The 20,139-nt window shown below is 38.3% G+C and overlaps 3 protein-coding genes and 1 long non-coding RNA gene across 10 annotated transcripts; 2 read left to right on the top strand and 2 right to left on the bottom strand.

The window, feature by feature from the left end:
- The first annotated feature begins 3,681 nt into the window (after window positions 1-3,681).
- On the top strand, window positions 3,682-6,397 carry LOC112292468 (uncharacterized). Of its 5 annotated transcripts, XR_002972758.3 has the most exons (6): window positions 3,682-3,948; window positions 4,143-4,203; window positions 4,438-4,553; window positions 4,704-4,922; window positions 5,093-5,693; window positions 6,092-6,397. XR_002972758.3 is itself a non-coding variant. In XM_024540993.3 (5 exons), exons 1-5 carry the CDS (start codon window positions 3,834-3,836, stop codon window positions 5,569-5,571), a joined length of 990 nt encoding a protein of 329 aa, XP_024396761.1. In that variant the 5' UTR covers window positions 3,682-3,833; the 3' UTR covers window positions 5,572-6,397. The 5 variants fall into 5 exon arrangements, 4 of the variants coding, with proteins under 4 accessions (XP_024396761.1, XP_024396765.1, XP_090112373.1 ...); XM_024540993.3 differs by having other exon boundaries at window positions 5,093-6,397; XM_024540997.3 differs by lacking the exon at window positions 6,092-6,397 and having other exon boundaries at window positions 4,704-4,828; window positions 5,093-5,247.
- LOC149987707 (uncharacterized) lies at window positions 6,091-6,543 on the bottom strand. Its single transcript, XR_016506567.1, has 2 exons — window positions 6,408-6,543; window positions 6,091-6,251 (listed from the first exon to the last, which is right to left on the bottom strand). It is a non-coding gene; the product is annotated as an uncharacterized LOC149987707 (long non-coding RNA).
- A 307-nt stretch (window positions 6,544-6,850) lies between these two features.
- LOC112292466 (uncharacterized) lies at window positions 6,851-17,118 on the top strand. Of its 3 annotated transcripts, XM_090256245.1 has the most exons (23): window positions 6,851-6,976; window positions 7,172-7,273; window positions 7,613-7,753; window positions 8,187-8,275; window positions 8,517-8,623; window positions 8,735-8,789; window positions 9,047-9,135; window positions 9,412-9,478; window positions 9,638-9,700; window positions 9,862-10,014; window positions 10,187-10,280; window positions 10,461-10,540; window positions 10,814-10,886; window positions 11,531-11,574; window positions 11,852-11,919; window positions 12,187-12,275; window positions 12,403-12,563; window positions 12,694-13,016; window positions 13,120-14,288; window positions 14,595-14,893; window positions 15,123-15,395; window positions 15,802-15,931; window positions 16,239-17,118. In XM_090256245.1, the coding sequence occupies exons 3-23, from the start codon at window positions 7,642-7,644 to the stop codon at window positions 16,568-16,570; spliced, it is 3,870 nt and encodes a 1,289-aa protein (XP_090112371.1). In that variant the 5' UTR covers window positions 6,851-6,976; window positions 7,172-7,273; window positions 7,613-7,641; the 3' UTR covers window positions 16,571-17,118. The 3 variants fall into 3 exon arrangements, with proteins under 3 accessions (XP_090112371.1, XP_090112370.1, XP_024396760.1); XM_090256244.1 differs by lacking the exon at window positions 6,851-6,976 and having other exon boundaries at window positions 7,027-7,273; XM_024540992.3 differs by lacking the exon at window positions 6,851-6,976 and having other exon boundaries at window positions 7,153-7,285.
- Window positions 16,864-18,824, bottom strand: LOC112292469 (uncharacterized). Its single transcript, XM_024540998.3, has 3 exons — window positions 18,307-18,824; window positions 18,047-18,168; window positions 16,864-17,879 (listed from the first exon to the last, which is right to left on the bottom strand). Exons 1-3 carry the CDS (start codon window positions 18,509-18,511, stop codon window positions 17,577-17,579), a joined length of 630 nt encoding a protein of 209 aa, XP_024396766.1. The 5' UTR covers window positions 18,512-18,824; the 3' UTR covers window positions 16,864-17,576.
- Window positions 18,825-20,139: the final 1,315 nt, after the last annotated feature.

Genomic DNA, 20,139 nt, shown 5'->3' with positions numbered 1-20,139 from the left:
TGTTTTTAAATTTTTATTTAATTAATAGACTATAAAAACCATGTATGTAAATTTAAAAAATATAAAATTAAAGAAAAGCAAATAGATTTTTTTAAAATCTTGATTAAATAAAATTTAAATAATTTTTTATTTATCTTTAAAATCTATTTCTATATAATATGTATTTTTTTTATACAACATAAGAATACATATCCACTTATATTTTAATATTTTGATTATAACAAAAAAATATTATTTTTTGATATAATAAGTTAGCATTGAGAACAATTTATAGAACAAATATAATATGGTTTAATTTTTCATTTTAAAAGTCAAAAGACTATATTTTAGATTTTTATTTTTTAATATATAAAAAATAAAATAAGATATATTATTTTGTTTGAAACTATAATCTCAAGTGTTTATTTTTCATTGCTCTATTGCTCCGCTTCTACATTATACAAATCTAAAGCAATTTAATGCAACTACAACCTTCCTTATGCTCTATAATAAATTTCAATAAAATAACATAATATTAGTTATTCATAAATAAAATAGTGTAGTTATTGTAATATGGTATTAAGGACATGAATTCCAAAGGACCAAAGGGTCAATATATCCTTGGATTGCTTGAAAATAATAGATAATCACTCAAAGATGGTATAAATTAAAATGGCTATTGCCAAAGACAAGAAGATTAGATATTCTTGAGACAAGACTAAAAACAAAAAAAGGCATTGATAAGAGTGAAGAAAGTTTCATTCTTCCCTCCATATATACTATCTAACTAGGAGCTATGTGACAACATTCTGTAGGACCTCCAACACATGTCCAACTTGCAAAACACATGTTTAACTTGCAAGACAAATTTCTCCCATGTGCAACACATGGCCAACTTATTAGCAAGTTTTCAACATACCAATCACCTATAGATATGTGTAAAGTCAAATCTACATCTATATAGTGTCTAAAAAGCTTTTTCACAAGATTTTACTAAATCTATCTACTTTTACCTTCTAACTAACTTTTATTATCTAAGTAATTATATATGTTAGTGACATACAAATATTTTATTTTCTTGATAAATTATAATTTTTTAAAGTAAAAAAATATATATATTGCTTTTACATTTTGGTTATGAATGATATCAAGTAATTATTGTGAATTCATTTTTTAGATTAAAAATACATTAAAAATTAAAATATTATTTTTATACATAGGGCTATTATATTTGCTATCTAAGTTATCAATTGATTGCATTGTAATTTTTTTAAACTCTTATCTTTGTAAGAAAATTATTATTTTATTAAAAGACTCTAGGAATATTGGATTAAGTTAAAATTATTTAAAACAAACCAGAAGGAATGACATTAAATTCTTTCACTTAGAACTTCTATATTCATAATTATTGTGTTATATTAGTTATTGTATTTATCTTTAGAAGAATTAATTATTTATTACATAAATACTCCATTTCTTTAATTAATGTTTATAAATCATTAATATAAATAAATAAATAAATCAAGAACCTTCTAATCTAAAATTATTGAATAATACTTATTAAAAAGTTGCATGCAAACAAAGACCAAGGTTTTGTATTTGAAATTACAATCCTAATATTCCAACACTTATCATATAATTCATATCAAACATCTTTTATGTAAATTTTTTATGATTCTAAAACATATTTTTTTAATTTATGAAATCATATAGTAATATGATAAGATTTTTATTACTTTATTTTACCTATGAATTCTAATGTAAAATGTATTTTTATATAGGAAAGAAGTAAAACTTTTTTACCCTCAATTTTGATAACAAAGTTGTCTATGCACTCAAATTTGTAATACTGCAATTATACTTAAAATTACAACACATGCTGGTAAAATATACTCAAGTTTATGTATCTCATATTTATCAATATTATTTTATCTTTTTATAAAGAATTATTTATCTAATTATGATAGCAACCAATTTTACATTTTTAATAATAATATAAAAAATATATTTATGTTCAAATTTTCATTAGCCTATTTAAGTTTATTTTGGTGACATTACATTTAAGAGTCATATAAGGATATGTCATATAATTATTTTTAAATCTTACACAGTGTTGCTATATAATTTTTAAGGTTTGATCTATATCTTGGTCTATTTTGCCAACAATTTATACATGCAAATGTCCAAGTGTATAAGAATAATTTGTGTATATATATATATATATATATATATATATATATATGAAAATAAAGAAAATGATACAACTTTCTTTTTATAGATGAAGTAGTAACTATTGTTGTCAATAGTGTTGTGCATCTTTAAAGAAAAAATATTATTCTCAGAGGAGTTAATAGCTTATTTAAATTAGATTAACAAAATTTTCAATTCAAATAAATTTGAATCATTTTCCATTATATTTTCTTGTAGATTTTTATGAAAAGATATATATATATATATATATATATATATATATAAACTTATTTGGTAAAAATTGGAAGATATATCATATAGTCTTTTTCTTTAATAATTGGTGGTTGCTATTCAACACATACTAAGATGGCATGAATATTGTTTAAATTAACAAAAAAGTCAAATCGTTTTATAGCTTTCATACCCAACATACATTAGCAAAAAATAATGGTTCAATTGCTACAACACCAAATGCCTATTTGTTAACTAGATTTGGTGATTCAAACTTTTTAGTAACAAATAGTAGCATTTAAAGCATATCCATTGGATCTTATAATTCTTGTACAAAATAACAAAAATAAGGAATATCATTATATTCTAACAACATGGATTCCATGTCAATTTCGTGATTGTTACATACCAAAATAACTGACTATAGCATATTAAGAAAATTTTCACTATTGTTTTTATAGCCAAATTTATTAATTATAAGACATAACTACAATAGTATTCTACAGTCACAATGTGCAAAGTTTTTAGTGCTCTATGCTTAGGTCACAACATGCCATCAAAATGTTTAATTATTCAACCACCAATATTACTTATACCTCCAAATACACAGGAATCATAATAATTAAGCCTTTAATTAATATCATCCTTCAATACCATAAATACTGCTTTAAGAATGCAATCAAATTAACTCTCAAATCAATACTTTGGAAAAAAACACATGTATACGTACATATACATGCATATATATATATATATATATATAATGTATTCTTACATATACATATACATATATATATATAAGTGAAATCAATACAGTTTACTGAAGCACCAATTCCGTTCACAATCAATGAACTACGAAGAAAGAATGAACAGTTTGTAATATCCCTTTAATCCATGCATACGTCGTTGGAACCCCGTTCACATGGACGCACTGATAGCCCCATTCACATCGACAGCTGCATCCACACGACCACGTTGCCAGCGCGATTCACACGGGCATACTTTTAACCTTCGTCACACGGGCACACCGGAAGCCGCGTTCAAACGTGGCAGGACCTCGCTTTTGCGGGAATGGGGCGTTGATTCGGTGAAGGGACCCTCTTTTCCATGATAATGCACGACGCCATGTCCATTTGTGATGTGGGCCCGTGCTCTGTCGATCGGATCGCGTCGCCGAGTTCCATGCAATGCCGCCATTGTAAATATTGCTTACAAACTTACTCGGACTTGGCTGTTGTGTTCGTGGATTCAAATGCAGATTTGTCGGCTTCCATTCAAGGAGCTTGGGGTTGGTTCATGAGCCCCAAATTGCGTCCCCAGCGGTGTGATGTGAGTGAGTCGTGTTTCTGTGCTTGGAGATGACCGAGGGAGCTCAGCGACAGACAAATTGAAGGTTGCACCCACTGCGGCGTGGATTGCCACTTGACTGCGCGATGGAGTCTGTAAAGCAGCAGGAAAGGTGCAGGAATCGCGTGACCGCGTCGGTAGCTGTGGGAGGAGTTGGAATCGAGATGGGAAGGGCACTTGACTTCCCGACCACTTTCGACGGTAACTTATGCGGTTTGTTTGTTATCTGCATCGTTTGCATAGTCTGGTGGAAGGTCGGCGAGCGCGGAGTGTTAAATCGTAACCGAAAGACAGGCAGGAGGATGTTTGTAAAAGGAAAAGATGTGAAGTTGCCTTGAGCACGCTGGTAGTTGGAGTAAGTTTCTTGAATAGATTTCTGGATGCGTCTGTGGTAGGCGAATCTGCGCGGTTATCACAAAGGGCTTTGAGCTTACGTCCAAGTTGTGATTCAAGAGTGTAAGTGGGTTTCTTTCTGAACCTTGCTCGTACATTCAAATGTGAAACAGTTCAAGCTTTCTCTGTGCATTACACAGGTAGGATTGTGATCAGTCCAGCAATTCGTGTTGTCACCATCTTATGCGTCTTGTTTTTCATGCGCCGATTCGAGGATTTCATTCAAACAAGCCACGAAACACCATTTGAGCACAGGAGGTGATTTACATGCATTGTGAGCATTTTGTGTGTGTGCAGGCCATGGATGAGTCAACGCACAGGACTGGATTACAGGAGGTCGTCGTGGGACACGGAGAGGTTGAAAGCAGCAGCGAACGCAACGATGTTAAACCACAAGCACGTAATAATGCTAAGTAATGTTCTTAATGTAGAAACGCTAATTGCAGCATGTGTTAAGATGCGGTAATCTCATCGCTCTCCGCCTCTTTCCCCACATAGATAGGAAAGCTCTATGTACCTTAATCGGCACCTTTGATACCAACATGTGATTCTTGTCATTGCAGGTGGATCTCAGAAAAGAAAAGCTTTGCGTGAAGTCATTTACTTAAAGAACGAGTTAAAAGGATGGAAAACAAGTAAACTGCAACTTGACAAACGGCTTTCAACCCTGTCAATTGCATTGGTGTTGGTAATTTCTATGCTGTACAACGGAGCATTTTCACCGCCCGGAGCATTTGTTGTTACTACAATTGAAGTTTCAAACACAATCAGGATCTCTAAAAGTGAATTATCTCGAGAGCCACTCACTGTCGTATTCTTTACTTCAGCAGCGTTGGCTTTGCGTTTGCCGTGCTAGGCATGGTCTTTGTATTGGTGTATTCTCTATTTCCTACACTAGAAGGGCAAGTAACGAAAGCAATTGACACATTCATTGCTTACGTGACGGACGCAGATGATGGGATGTTAGGAACTGCTGATAATGATGAAGTATCAATCTCTTATCAGGACGCCATCCGCAACAACATCACGAGAACATTGAGTTCTTTTCCGATGAAATACTTCCTCCGACCTGAGAAGAGAAGTCACAAATTGAAACCCTGTACGCCAGTTAACCATAAAGTTCTGTTTGATGAGGTCCTTGAATTTCACAAGAGGTGCTTACCTGGAGAACTAGAGATTTGTACATACCTGCAGCGAGCTGTTACTTGGTTCCTCTTGATTGCCCTGGTTGCGACTCTTGGCGCCTACCCTTCAGCGTTATTGGCTCCTGATTTTTCAACCACGTGGTTAGGGCCCCCGATTCTCTTGCTCAGTCTCGTATTCGTTGGGATCATGATCCCTCTGGTAATTCTTTGGAGAATGCTCGACTTCGATGACTTCGCACAACGGTACCATGACAGATCTGTTGGTCCCATCATCTTGAACCACTGAAGCAAAACGTGGAGCACTTGCAGCGGCAAACGTATTGGAGAATGCAACTGAATTCCGACTCATAAGCACATCGGGTTCACGTGAATACAAGAGAGCAGATGCGAATCTTGTTTGAAAGAACCGTGAGTGACATATGGAACATTCAAGAATTTTGGTCAAGTCATAAATCTTGATGATACAAACATGTAAAAGAACTGACTAATCTTTGGATTTCGACACCTCGTGTCGGAGAGAAATGTTAGGTGAATCACCGGAATGCAATATTCAGGAGTGCTGGTAAATTCAGCAAACTCAGTGCAAGTGTCAAGAAGTAAGAGAGTAACAATCTGATGAAAAATGTTCAATTCATTCGGGATGCCTAAAGCTGAACTGTTGAAAGCTTGTTTTTATTGGTGGATGCGGAGAGTTCTCATGGGCCACTTCTACAAGTCGATTTTCTAGTTATTCTGTGCATCAATGTCAATTCAATCGTTGGTTGAGTCCGTGGTGCAATTGGTGACTGTTGGCTGTTGATTTGTAGGAGGTTGTCGCTTATGAAAGGATTGCGAAGCAGCTGCTTTCGCCTTTTCCCTCTGCTCCTGCATCGTCGCCTCAGCATTTCTTAAGGATTTGTTGTGCTTCTATTCCTTTTGTTGTACAGCCATTTTAGGTAGCCGATGCGAAAGTGAACATGGCCTTGCCTGACTCATGACTGTTTGATTAGGCAGGCAGTAGTCAAAGGAGGGTTACTTCTTTTTATTTTTTTTATTTTTTTATTTGTCAATTAAACACGAAATCATGAAAATGTGAGGTGATTTGGAACAGAGATTTCCCACGTGTCTTACAAGCTTCCTTACAAATTTCTTACAAGTGACGCTAGTCGCTACCCAATGCATGGATTTGCAAAAGCATCAATCACACCGACAAATGTCGTGTCCCGCAATCAGCATCAATATCTGCTTATTACCAGCGCCAAATCTACATTTAAACCACGCCAGCGTGTGTTGCTGATCAGAGAACGCTTTTGTCCGAATATAATTCAATCAATGGGCTCATGCGGCATGAATTGTTTCGTATAATGGGCTCATCTCTACAGAAGCTTTGTTGGTAATGTCGGTTAAGTCTATGAGAGTTCCTTGATCAGAACATTCCAAAGTGCAGGAAAAGAAGTGAACCCATCAGAGGCCAGTTACGAGTGGACTCTGTCAACGACCTAACTGCAATGTCAGCAACTGGGTCTAGTTGGCGTTCGCTAGTGAAGCCATCTGGATCAACACACCCGCGACTGTTCCCGCTTTGGGTTTTTTTTTCGTCTTCCTGTGATCTTTCGTCTTTGGGTCTCGATTGTAATTTTGTAGATTTGTATCGAGGGAGGCTCTCCAATCCTGATCCTGTGGCCTCCGATTCAGAAGCATCTATCATCACGGTCAGTTTCAGGGTTTTCCATGTGCGAAAGAGAGTACCAAGTGGGTTGATGAGTTTTGAACTTGTACGTCTGAGCTTCTGGGGATAAGAATCGTCTGAGCGTTGGCAGGAGCTGCTACCATCTCATTCAGTATATCAACCTAGGTTATGAGAAGTGAAAGGTTATTAAGTGTTTGTGGTTGTTACGTTTGAATAGGTTTGCGTGGGCTTGTTGTTGACATATTGGATGGCCATGTTGGTGGAGTGAATGCCGACGCAGAGTGTTTGGAAGGATTTCTGCCGCAAGCCTCTTGGACAGGTGCAGGTCAAAGTGCGCTACTTACATCGTGAATTTTTCTTAGCTTCTGTTCTAGTCAAGCCGAGGTCGTGCGATTATATAAGCTGCGGCAATATTGTGAAGCTGAATAGTGTTCCGATTATTCAGTTGTGAACAGCTTTTGAGGAAGGGTCTACTCGAAGACAACCTTCAAGCTGCAGAGAGCGACTGCACGTGACATTACATAAATGTTGTTGAAATATGTTTATTGGAATGTTTGGTAATCACCAAGCAGTAAGTCTCTTCGTGGACTTCGTATTGTTTAGAATTAGAAGGGCCGTCACTTGTGTCAACTCTCTAATCTTAACAGGCGCTGTATAGATTTAAGGAGCTTCCTTGTTTCGGTAAGCATGGAGTCCTTGCTGTTGCGAGGTTTGGAGTCGACGCTGCGTTACTGGCTGAGAACTTTCAGCAGAGAGCAATTCCGACTCCGTGGACGTAGCATCCAGCTCTATGATTTAGGTGAGCAGGCATTCATATCTTATTGAAAAATGCCGAGTATCTCTTGTGTTTTTGAATTGATTCATGGCAATTGATCCTTCGAAACCATGGTTGATATTTTCATTGTACATGCAGCTTTGTCGTGACATATTGATAGGTAGGTTTAGAATATATTATGCACCACAAGACGTTTTGATCCCAGTTAAATAAGTTCTTGAATACTTGAATTCATTCTCAAGGAGTTGTAAATGTAATAATGTTGTCGTATATATATATATATATATATATATATACATCACGGAGACCTACTTTTTCTGCTCAATTTTGTTTTGGTGCAAGATAGAGTAAATGTCGTGCGACACTATATTTCTCATTGAGGTTGGAGGTGTTCTGTTAGGGAGAACTTGTGTCGAGAAGTTCTAGTCTCAGTTTCACTTTCAATCGTTTTTGTCAGATGTTGATGGAGATGCTCTCCATGCGAGCTTAGGGTTACCACCAACATTGCAGATAACTGAGGCGCGAATTCGCAATCTGGAGCTGAGGGTGCGTTTCCGTAATCGAAGGCAGTTCCAATGTTAGGTTCAATGCTTGCGATGTACCCCCAAAGTGGAAAAAACATCTGTTGAATGTCATTTATGTGACTAATGAAGGTCTTTCTGCATAGGAATTTCGTGCACATGATATTGGCCGCAGAAGTGAACAAGGTATTGCGTATTGACAATATTAATTTTCTAATTTCTCACCACCACTCTTTCTGGTGGTTTATGGTGGATTGGTGCCGCAGATAGCGTCTATTACGAACGTACATAGAGAGCCAATTGTTGCTGAAATTGATGAGTTGGAGCTGACCATTTCTGAAAAGTTATACAGTGATCTCGGCTACATCCCTGGGTAACAACTTTTGTGTACTGCTTATTCAATGAGCGATTCGAACACCTCAATTTTTTAATGTAGTTCTTTTGCTATTGCAAGCTGAATTGATGCAATCATGGTTCTCTGCAGGGGATTGCCGTCAAGTTCCTCTGGCGATGCGTATGGCTATGGGTACTCCGACAAGGTGATTATATTTCGGATTATCTTCTTGTTGCAGTGCCGCAATAGAAACTATCTTCAATGCCTCGTAATTGCAAAAGCTCTTTGGACCACAACTGTAGATATTGGATCACTTTAAACTTTTCTCTTTCATGTTCTGGTCGTTTTGTATTATCCTAGCAATCATGTTTTGTGATCTCTCGGTTGAATGTTGAACGTAGCAATATCTTCTTCGTATTTTAAGGTTTCAGATCGGTCATTTGATGTATTGTTCGTCTCCAGCTTGCCGATGGTATGACACTCAGGATAGGGAGAGTCCACATGTTACTGGAAACGAAGGGAGTATCGCATCAGAAAGGAGCAGCTACATGGTGAGTGACCTGTTAGAGAGTACTTGCCTTGCAGAAACCTTGTTCGATCTCAAACATTGCACACAGCGGTACTTATGTCGTTTTAGGAACTATTGTTATCTGATCATCCAATCACGGCCAGTATAGCAACGAGAAGATTACACGAGGTAAGGATTTATTTTTTTCTCCTGGCTCTAGGAGATTTTTGTTGGCGGTAGTCATTAAGTAACAATGATATTGTGAAACGATGTGGAAACTATTTGATGTGGAAGCTAAGCTTTCTTTTTGCTCTTTTAGGATTCCCCCGGTGGCTTCCATAACTATCACAAATCTGGAATTGTTTACAACCGACGAAAGATGGCAGGTGATCCTCGTTATATGATTCCCTTTTGACGTGAATATCGTGTTAACGATGTCTCTGTCAGGTGCGCAGATAGGGGTCGTGATAATTTTTGTCAGGCTTGAAATGGCTGTGAATTATTTTATTTCGCTTCATTGAATTTGGATTCGTATGGATGATCAGATTGTCCCACTCAACCAAGCAAGAGATTTTTCAATCAACAAAGGAGCCATTTACGTTTTCAAGGTGATTTGTTTATAATGTGAATGATTACTGCTATTGTGAGCTATTCTAGTAGTTTCTCTGCCGCTTATTTGAGCGGCTGTTAATCAACAATTATGTATTTTGGTAGGACTTGCTGATGCAGCTATAATCCTTCTAACTTGTTTTCTTGTTGTTGCTCTTAGAAACTTTTTTGGGAGTCTTTATCACTTGACCTGCTACCACCAAAATCTGATCATATCAGAAGCAATAGCACGGCAAGCTCCCACCGTCATGATAATGACGAGAGAATGCAGAGAGGGGAGCGGATATTGGACAAAGTGTCAGGATGCGGTTTTGTAAGATTCCTTTGAACTTATACTTCTATTTGGTACAAATTTTTGGAAGGTATTGAACTGTGTTTATTTTCTTTTGTGCATGTACCTTGTGTTTTCATTGGCCACTTTTTGAAATGAAGCACTAACTAGCTATTTTTCAAGTTTCAAATTTTTAGTCTCGTAATTCTTGCAGATTACCGTGCAAAGAACAGAAATGAACATCCCTTCTGGACTCGAGGTGCGGATACATGTTCCAGAAATTTTGTCTTCCCGAATAAGTGAACCAGGTATATTTATATCATCCTCCTCCCTTGAACACCCGTACAGGGCAACACAGTATCAACAGCTGCTACTGCCTACATTTTGCTTTCAAAGGCTATTCACAAACAATCGGTCAGCAGTCTTGTCTGGACTAAATAGATTATTATAGGTTCCGAAGCCTATAGTTTTGACACTATTCTATGTAGGTCTGCAGGCTTTGCTACGATTTGTGACTGGAGTGTTTATTTGTATGAGTCGTGAAGAGGCAAACGTACGAAGTTTTCAGGTAAGTTGCTGTTTAAATTTTATCTTTAATCTTTTACCTTACATACCAATCTCATGGCGACGATTTCAATGAGAATTTAAATGTATTTCCCGATTCATACGTCTACGTGGTCCTTCAAAATTCACACCTGAATTGAAAAAAACGTTTGTCTTCCCGCACGTTTAATTCCTAATTTATAAGAGTATTGGAGCAGAGACTTCTTTTTATTCACATACTAGGGATGCATGTACAGCAAATTCAAGTTATTTAATTACTTGCGTGGTGTTCTGGCAGTCTGTGGATGAGGCAGCTCGTACAGTTATTGTCTTTAAAGTCGATCAAGTTTTTTTGAGTGTCAAGGATATTGGTAAGCTTGCCACTTTATCTACTGCGGAAAAAAAAAAATTGAGAAAATGAGCGGCTTTTTTTATACAACGATTGTAATGAGAAATTAGACCTAAGCATATTGGGACAGGTCAGTGGATTGCTGTGCAAGTATACTTGAAACGTGAACGATTTCTAAATTTGTACTTATTACGGACTTTTGCGAATATGTTTAGTTAGAGGATTAACTGAACATAATTATTTAAGCATGCGTAACGTGTGAAGACGTTCCGTTTTTTTATTTTTAAAGTTTTGTTTTTGCAAAAGAAAGGATGATAGAATTACACTGTGAACTTCTGACGCTCGTGTCTATTGTCAAAACTAAATGTCCAGTGTTAGATAGGTTTGAATATATACTTCCAATGAACTCAGATTTTTATTGTGTAAGGATAAATTCTGGACCTTTGAATAAAACATGTTCCTCACTACTCAAATTCGCCGTCTCAGACTGAAGCTAAGTTGATAATACGCTAATTTGTGAGTAGTAGTTGAATCAACACAGTATCTGCATTCCGATTTTACACTGAAATATTTTTCCATGATATAATTTGTACATGAGTTATTAGGGCAGCTATGTGATGATATCTTGACATTGCACTTCAATAATATCTCAACTTGATGTTGCAGACTTTCAGATGGAATTACTGATGAAGAATTTTCAGTATGTTCGGGTGAGTATAAGTCCCCTTATCCATTCCCATTTCGCATTGATATTCTAGTTTCACGATGTTAGTTGCTGTAGTCCATATCACCACATTGAGATGATTTATGGTATACCTCATGATTCCTAGTTGCTCTTAGATTTGGGATAATGATGTTTCCGTGCTTAAGTTTCCAATTCTTATCCAGCGTCAAGCTTGTGCATCAGGAAATGTTGAGTTACCAAGTTGTGAGCAATAAACAAAGTATTCTTATGTTGATGCTGTCACGTTCGATTCTAAATTGCAGGCAAATGTAGTAGAGCAGAAAAGCATTAGGGCAATGACACAGATCATGGTTGGAAGCCTCTTTCTGAGGTAGTTACCTACCCTCTGATGACTTTTATTTTCTTGTTAAGCCTCAAAAGTTCTCATACGGAGAACCATTTTCTGTACCTATAAGTTTCCCTTGTTCGTGGCTGCGTAACTTTATGCTTATGTATCCTCTTGATTTGTCGCTTGCGAGTCATGACTGGGCTTAGTTATCCTGTTGGTTAAAGTCGTTTCGTCAGAACACGTAGATTTCAGTAAAAAGTGTGTAGTATGCCAACAATCATTTCTTCTTTCATATTTGATCGGATGCAGAGACATTGCAGTGCAACCTTCATGTATGCTCGTGCAACCAAGCGTTAACAGTATTGATCCTATCGTCAGACCTCCTGTTCCTGCTTTTGGTACGGACATCGCTCTTTAGCTTCTAGAACATATAGTTGTTTGTTTGTTAGTATGTTTGTTTGTATGATTTTTTTGTTCTTTTTCCCTTAATGGTGATTCCATCAAATCTCTGTTTCTTCTTTGCAGCGAGTGAGAAGCAGTGGCCCAAAATTCATCCTTTTGAGAGCTGGTTACTGTTTGCGCGGGAAACAACGCCAATGTTATGCGTCTACTCTTCTCAAGTTAAACCATCGCCTGTAGCTCCAGCATTGGCCACACAGCTAGTCGTGCAATGTCAACCTTTGAAGGTGCGTTCTGGACCTAAGAATTTTGGTACACCAACAGCGAAATTTTCTTATGCCATCTCATATATTTTTCTTTTGTGGTTACAACTGGCGGTACGCTCCTAGACTAAGAACAATCTTGTGTGATCAACAGATTGTTCTTCAGGAAGCAACATGCCTTCGGATTGCTTTACTCCTTTCAGAATCAGTTGTTTTGGAATCTACAGTGAAACTACCAGACAGATCATTGCATGCCGCATATTTGACTTTTAAGGAATTTGATCTTACTATACCTGTTAATGGAGCGTTGATGGACGAAGCTGACAGAGGAGGACCATTCACTGGGATTCGCATATATATTTCAGGCTTCATGATGGCTAATAGTCCATTTTTAACCTTCCGGATGTTAGACCTTGACAATGATCCTGCATGCAGCTCCATATGGAAGGGCCAGCCAGTACATTCCAGCCATCAAAGGTACAGACTTTGACACCTCTCGCAAATAGAAAAGCCACTGTTGCCGATTAGAGACATTAAAAACTATTCATTTCCCTTATTTTGTCTAGTTTTTATTTTGAAGGTGGATTTTGCGAGCATCAAATGCAACAATTGCATTGGAAACCGACAACTTGGACGACTCGGTCCAGAAAAATGCTGCTGCTGAAGCTGATCGGGCGGCAAGATTATGGCACTGCGTTGAAATGTCTGATCTTGGTGTTGAAGCCGCCATGCTCTCAGGTGATGGTGAGCCTTTAATGACCTTCTTACCTTCGGGGGGAATAGTTCGATTGGGACTTTCTTGCAAAAAATGCGTCGCCTACATGACATATGAGCAATATTCATTTGTTCTAAAACTGTATCGATTATCTGGTGGAGCCGTAGAAGCACTCAATGAGATGAGTAAGTCGTTCACATCTAAAGATGTTCAAATGAATTTTGAAGAAACAAGCTCAAAAAAATTGCTTGACATTGTGCCTGTTGACACGGCAGTGGTCCTTAGATTGAGTTCGCTTGATTTTAGGTTGCTAGCAACAGTACCTGGCAGAATTGGTAAGGAGGGTCCAACTTTGGCAAAACTCTTGGGTTGGGAGGTCTTCTTGAGTGTTACCCATAAGAAGCTGGCTGGGGCAGCGATGGTTACGTCCAAGCTCCAGTGGCTGGACATTCAGGTTGAGTGTGTTGAATTTGAAACATATCAATCAGAAGGAGAGTGCTCATCAAAGCAAGCTTTGAAAAATCATGTTTCATCCAGTGAATCATCTTCAAGAAGCCCTGATAGCTCGGTTTTGTCAAGTACTAGTTCCAGCCGAGCGTCTAGTACGAAGGGAGAACCTGCAGGTCTCCCTGACAAAGAGGCTTTTCTTGAAGAGCAGACGAATTTTGAATCGGCCTCGTACATTTTGTGCCCTGTGATCTGGACTGGGAAGGAAAGAGGCAGCATGGTACCGGTGGAGAGAAATGTGGGAGAAGACGAGTACAGTGCTCCAAAAACTCCTTTCATGGATGTAAATATAGAGATGCTTATATCACAGGAAAAACAGGAGACTGATGGTTCTAAACTGCAAGTGATTGCTAGAGTGGGTGGGGTAAGGTTGGGAGGAAGCATGTGCCAGGTTGAGTCTCTTCTACAAAAACATCATCTTATTGGTCCAAGAGGCGTACCCGGGCGCAATATCAAGAAGCTCATCAAGTTTTTTTCTGATGGTCCAATAGTAAACATGTTGAAACCATATTCGATGGAATCGAAAGGTATTTCTGATTTGAGCACTTTGTAAGAGTTTGTTTGTAGTTGGATGTATCGTGATACGTCGTTCATATTGATTATTTTTTTGTTTACTTCAATCACTGTAACGTTACTTATTGGAGTCAATTCCAAAGCAACTTCGAGGAATTTTTGTTAATTTCCTGGGATAAAACACTGGCTGTACCATATTAGTAGGTAGTTTTAGTAGAACGTTTTGACATAATCAACAGTATCATATTGAAATTCAGCCCTAAACCTGGTCTACGAAGTACATGTTGTCAATAACTTACGGTGATAGCGACTTGATGCAGGTGCGGGCGTTCCTGCCATGCTCACCAGCAATGACAATCTATGGCCATTGGATATATTCCATATTTTGGATCTAGACATTCAGTTTCTAGACTGGCTATTTTCTCTTGAAGGCGTTGAAGTTGCTGCTGATTCGAGCAGTAAATCTTTGAAGCCTGAGCTGAAGAGTTTAGAATCTGATGTCAGTTGGTACGTCACATTCCGGAGCCTTCAGTTTGTTGGTAGAGGAACAAAAATTATGTCGCAGATATCAGCGAAAGATGGGGAAAGAAAGCATCTTCGCCCTATGCAAAACCTAACGGTAAGTAAAGTATTGTGAGTCACCCACCTCGACCAAAGAAATTGCGTATACGTTTCAAGTTAGGGAATTCCACGTGCACTCATTTTCTCTCCATTCGCTGCATCAATAGTATATATCTGCATGTAGGGAACAAGCATTCTAGAGAATCTTTTCGTGTATGCTCTAGAAGAATTATATAGTGTCATAACTCGCTATGTGGTCTTCATTTGTTATCAATGTTTTCCTTCAGATGCGAATCGAGGGGCTTCAAGCAGTGAGGGATAAAGCGAAACATGCGTCTCATTTTGAAAGTGAATACTCCGCAACTAATGCGATGGGCATTGAAAAGGAAGAACTACCCATGAAGAAAACGAAAAAGATGCCCGACGCATTACCAAATATTTCGAGCACAAGTGGATGTGATCTTGAACTGTGCTTGGTTGAACGAGGGAATGATATTGAGACGGACTTTGGCATGGGGAACTGGTTGATGGATAGATTCCGAGTTGGTGTTGGGGAACCGGTACGCTACTGTAAATAGCCCTATGGTCCATATCTATCATGTGCTTAGATGTGAACGCATAGGCATAATGATCTTATTTTCATGAAAGTATTTGTAAACATAAAGTTTTGGTAAAATTGTGGGGGGGGGTTTCATTGGAAGGGTTTTATGTGGGGTATCCCGCAGGAAATGATCTTTCTTAAGTCTAGTCAGATTATTATGCAGGAAAGGAAAGAAGCGAAATGGAATCAAGGCTTACTGTTACATAGTGTTGCGCTAGTTTAGTATTATTACGCATTATCCATTACCTGGTTAAGAAAGAGATGATCTGAATAGCTCTGCATGGTTTAGTTGTGTATTTATAACATGAAATTTGAGCGGGCGCTTACAATAACTGACTTGGCTCTTGAACCTATTTTGACAACAGGTTCAGATTGAAGGTACAAGGCAAGAATTGGAGGACCTGCGGGAAATTTGCAAAGCAGAAATTAAAGCTGCTCGACGGATGGCTTCTGCTGTAGTTAAATTGTTTGAAAGAGAAACCGCCGATAAGATAGGTGAGCCCTACCAACTGACTTGGAAAATTTGAAGCCTCGTGATGCATATCCAATGTAACCTTGTCTGCGAACATATATTATCGCACTTATTTGAATGGCTTGTTAATGTTCTTACCCTGCAAGTTCGATCCTTTCGAATACTATCACAAGCTACAATAGGAGGTGTAGAATTCTCGTGCGAAACATGTTGCGCAGGGGGAATGTGAGCGCTGAATGTCATGCAAGCAGCATTACACCCTTCGTGGAGTGGTGTTGAAACAACACCAACCTAGAAATTTTCTGACATGTCCTTGGGTATTTGTTAAAGGTAATGAAGATTTGGACTTAAAATTACCCTTGCCAGAACAGCAGGCAAAGGAGAAATTTCCAGAGAATATTCCTGTTCCTCGTCCACTCATGCAAACCTCTGGAACGGAATTTGGGAAAGAATTTGATGAAATGGAGGCTGCAATCCTTACATCTCAAGATTTGTGTGCAAAGATTAGTCACCAGATGGGGCATATTAAAGAAGACAAAGCATTTCTATGCTGGGGGACCAAACTTCGCAGCTCTGCTCCTGTAGATGAATTGGCGAGACTGCAAAAACAGCTACTTCGGATGAAGGCACTGCTCCCGAGCCTCAGGAATGGAATAAATTGAGGTTTACCTTCAATCGTACCATCAGCATTCCACTACTGTAAATAGTGTACATAATCACTACTGTCACAACCGGGTGCAGATAACATTTTATAGTAATGATAACATCGACAGATCTTTCTGATTTCGAATTTCCGTTCCGATTAAATGAACCAAATACGCTGACACAAACTCATGAACTTGGGAGAACTGCATGTTCACCACACTGACTTTAACCAAAACTTAACTATATACCAGTTCGAGATATCGAATGGTTGTAATAGAACACAGGCCGGTATGCTACGAGTGGTCTGCTATAATTGAAAAGTGACAAATTTCATGGCAATGGAAAGAGTCTGGATAGCATGATGGACATGGCACATTCAAAGCGTGCCTATTCTGACTGCTGTATAGAACTAAGCAGTCGATAGGTTCTCAATACGAGGATGTCAAGACGACAAAGGCTTGTCACTGGTAATAATAGTAATAGAATGTAAGGCACCAAATGTCAAGCCTTCAGGGGGTTTCTCTTGTAAGCTTGCGCAATCACTTTAAACTATATTCTCGTCTAATCATTTACTGCATGAATGCACAATATCCTCACTACTAGTCATCAAAACGACTTGCTCATCATTACGGCTAATTTTCTAGATAAGCTCATGCAGTCCTACTCTTAATCACAATTTCTGAGGCATGGACAGGAACATTACACTAGCAGACCACCTTGTAAGAAGACGACAAATAATAATTCCTAGTCCTAGAAGTCGCACGAAAGTAAAAGCTTAACAGATTCTGTTTTCGAATGGACGTCCACGCGTAGACGCGGGCAGGAAATGCAACTATATCTGGGTGGAGCTATATCACCACCTAGATAACTAGATCCATCTAGCTTGAGCCAACGGGTGAATGAGCAGTGAAGATCTGAATGGAAAGGTTGACGAGGAATAGTTTGAGAGTACAAGAGCTGCGAGAGGATAGGAAGAACAGTAGTCTCAACATTTTCTTGCAAATTACGTTAACAGATCCTAGGTTACAGCACGAATGTAGCGAAGTAGGAGACAGATGCGATAGCGACCAGCGATATCCAGGTTACCCTTCCATTCGTTCCAGCTGCGTTGGGAGCAGGACCACCGGCTATACCAACAGGGGGTGGAGGTACATTTGGATCCACAGGTTCAGGCACGGGAGCATTTAGACTCGGGGGATCGGCGCCAGTTGATAGCGGCACAACGGTCCCATCCGAGTTCCGCACAGTGAACTCAACCTTCTGGCCTGTGAGGCAGTATACGGTGTCGAAGAACCAGACTCTGTAAGCAGGGTCAATAAGTTGTACCTGCGGACACAAAAACGCCAACTCCACTATGTAACGACCGCTGTATCCTCTACGAACAATAGCAGTAAGCGCATCGTCCACAATACGTACAGAAAGATTTAAGAAACCATTGAGGGTTAGCAAAAGAGCAGCTGGGTGAAGGGATCCTGATAGGACTCGATGCTTACGCCGTGGGTGTCTCCGGGGTTCAAAGTCCAACCCATTTGGCCATTGGTATTACATGTATCATAATCCTCTTGTGTGTAAACTTGAAGCACGTCGTGGACTTTCGTATCGTTGTTGTTGAAAACTGCGCACAACAGAACATACGACATCAAAAGGCTTGAAAAGACGAAGTGAAACCAAAGGAAAGAGCGTTTTGTAATTCTTAATTCTAGGGGCACATGAGCAACGAAAGGACAGATAACTAGATGGGAGGGAAACTCACGAATCGTATCGCCAGCTTTGAATGGCACAGCGGCCATCTCCGCTGTGTACTTCTTGTTTGCAACGTCAGTCCATCCTGCAGCGCCTCCGAGGGTGTAGATTTGCGGAGTTTGGCAAGCACAGTGATCCACGAACAATCCCAAAAGCATCGCGGCGCACAACACCGGTGCGACTAACAAGAAGCTGGATCTCGCACCCGAGCCCATTGCGGAGCCTAATGGTTCCGACTGTCGGGAGCAGAGATCAGAACGCGCTAGTCGAGGCCCAGTAATCACTACGAGAAAAATGTGCGACAGTGGGGTTGTTGCAAGGGCTCCGGTGACTCTAGCAACAACCGCAGCAAGCGTACATCACTAGCGGAACTGTGCCAGAACGCGGCATTGAGTTCAAATCGATACACCTGATGCCCGCGATTGTAGATGGTGTCGCGAAGCGCCTCAAGTTTAGAGCCTTAACAACTCGATTTCTCGGCCATCGCGGGGCCTTCCTGTTTCTCCGATGTTCCTGATCCCAAACATAGTAATCTTCCAGGTACGCTTGGCCCGGAGCTTGAAGGCCACCTGAAATCTGGGTTCAGTCACTCAGCATTCAAAGCTTTTGTTTCGTAGCCCAGGTTGGAAATCCCTCCAGCTTGGGAGAACGTGGTTGGCCTGTTTCTACATGAATCCAACTATTCTTAGGCTGCTGCAATTGGCACCGCGAGCTTCACCTGCAAAGCATCACATCGCACCGCATCTGAGTTGGTTTCACCTGAACTCTTGCATTGCTTCTTCCTTTCTTCCTTGTGAGCAACATGAATGGCTAGTTTCCTCTTTTTTAATATATATATATATATATATATATATTAGAAGATGGTATAAATATTGGTTTTACAGAGGGCAGGGTGAATCACCAGGTTCAGAACTGGGGAGGAACTGTTGCCAGAAACTCATACTATTGCAAAACACACACTATTCACTTTTATCTAGTCCAAGATCAGGTTCCTGCAATTACGTGATAATATTGTTTTTGTGTTCTCATCCAACATATTCTACCAAAATATATAAGTATACACTTTTTTATTCAAATAATTATGTGTTGTGGTCAATCAATATGGTGGAATCTTTTGTTATTTCTTTTGATTCAATATGTGATAATCAGAGGTATATTATAGGGCCCAGATTTTTTTCATCTAAATTTTATATTTTGGAAAGTATGACATTTTATGATGGTTTGTTTGAGGTTTAATGTTTGCCATTGACTATTTTGATTTGGTTTGCTTAAAGCTTGCTGAATAAAGAATTGTACATCCAAGTTTTTTAGGTTCTTTGGCATTGCCAATATTTGCCAACAATTTATTGATCTATACTAAAAAATAAAGATAATAGCTAGACTATGAGCAATATATTTTTTTGGACATTAACATTTCCATTCTTATATCACAATAACAAAATTAGTCTAGATTTTGAATAATAACATTATTTGTTATTTACTATCAATACTACTATCAATAAAGAAAGAAGAAAGATCTAGTGACATTTTTTATATTGTAAAAAAATGATTTACAATTCTATACTTTAAGAATATAGATAAGTTTTGTTGCGTATTTAATAATTAATTAAAAAAACATTATTATAGATAATTTGAATCCAAAATTTTATAATAGATTTCAATACAATTTTATTATTATAGCCTTTTAATAAATAATGCTTAAAATATTAAGTAGACATCTAATTTATGGTCTCCATAATTCTAAATTCAAATTTTAAGAAGGATATTTAATTTTTTAAAAATAAAATATATATTATAATAATTTAGAATATGATATGTTAAAAATATATATTTAATATTTTAT

The sequence above is a fragment of the Physcomitrium patens genome, chromosome 15 (genome assembly GCF_059467195.1).
Source record: "Physcomitrium patens ecotype Gransden chromosome 15, ASM5946719v1, whole genome shotgun sequence".
NCBI classification, from domain to species: domain Eukaryota; kingdom Viridiplantae; phylum Streptophyta; class Bryopsida; order Funariales; family Funariaceae; genus Physcomitrium; species Physcomitrium patens.
Note: the sequence above shows the minus strand (reverse complement) of the source record. Positions and strands in the feature narration are given on the sequence as shown.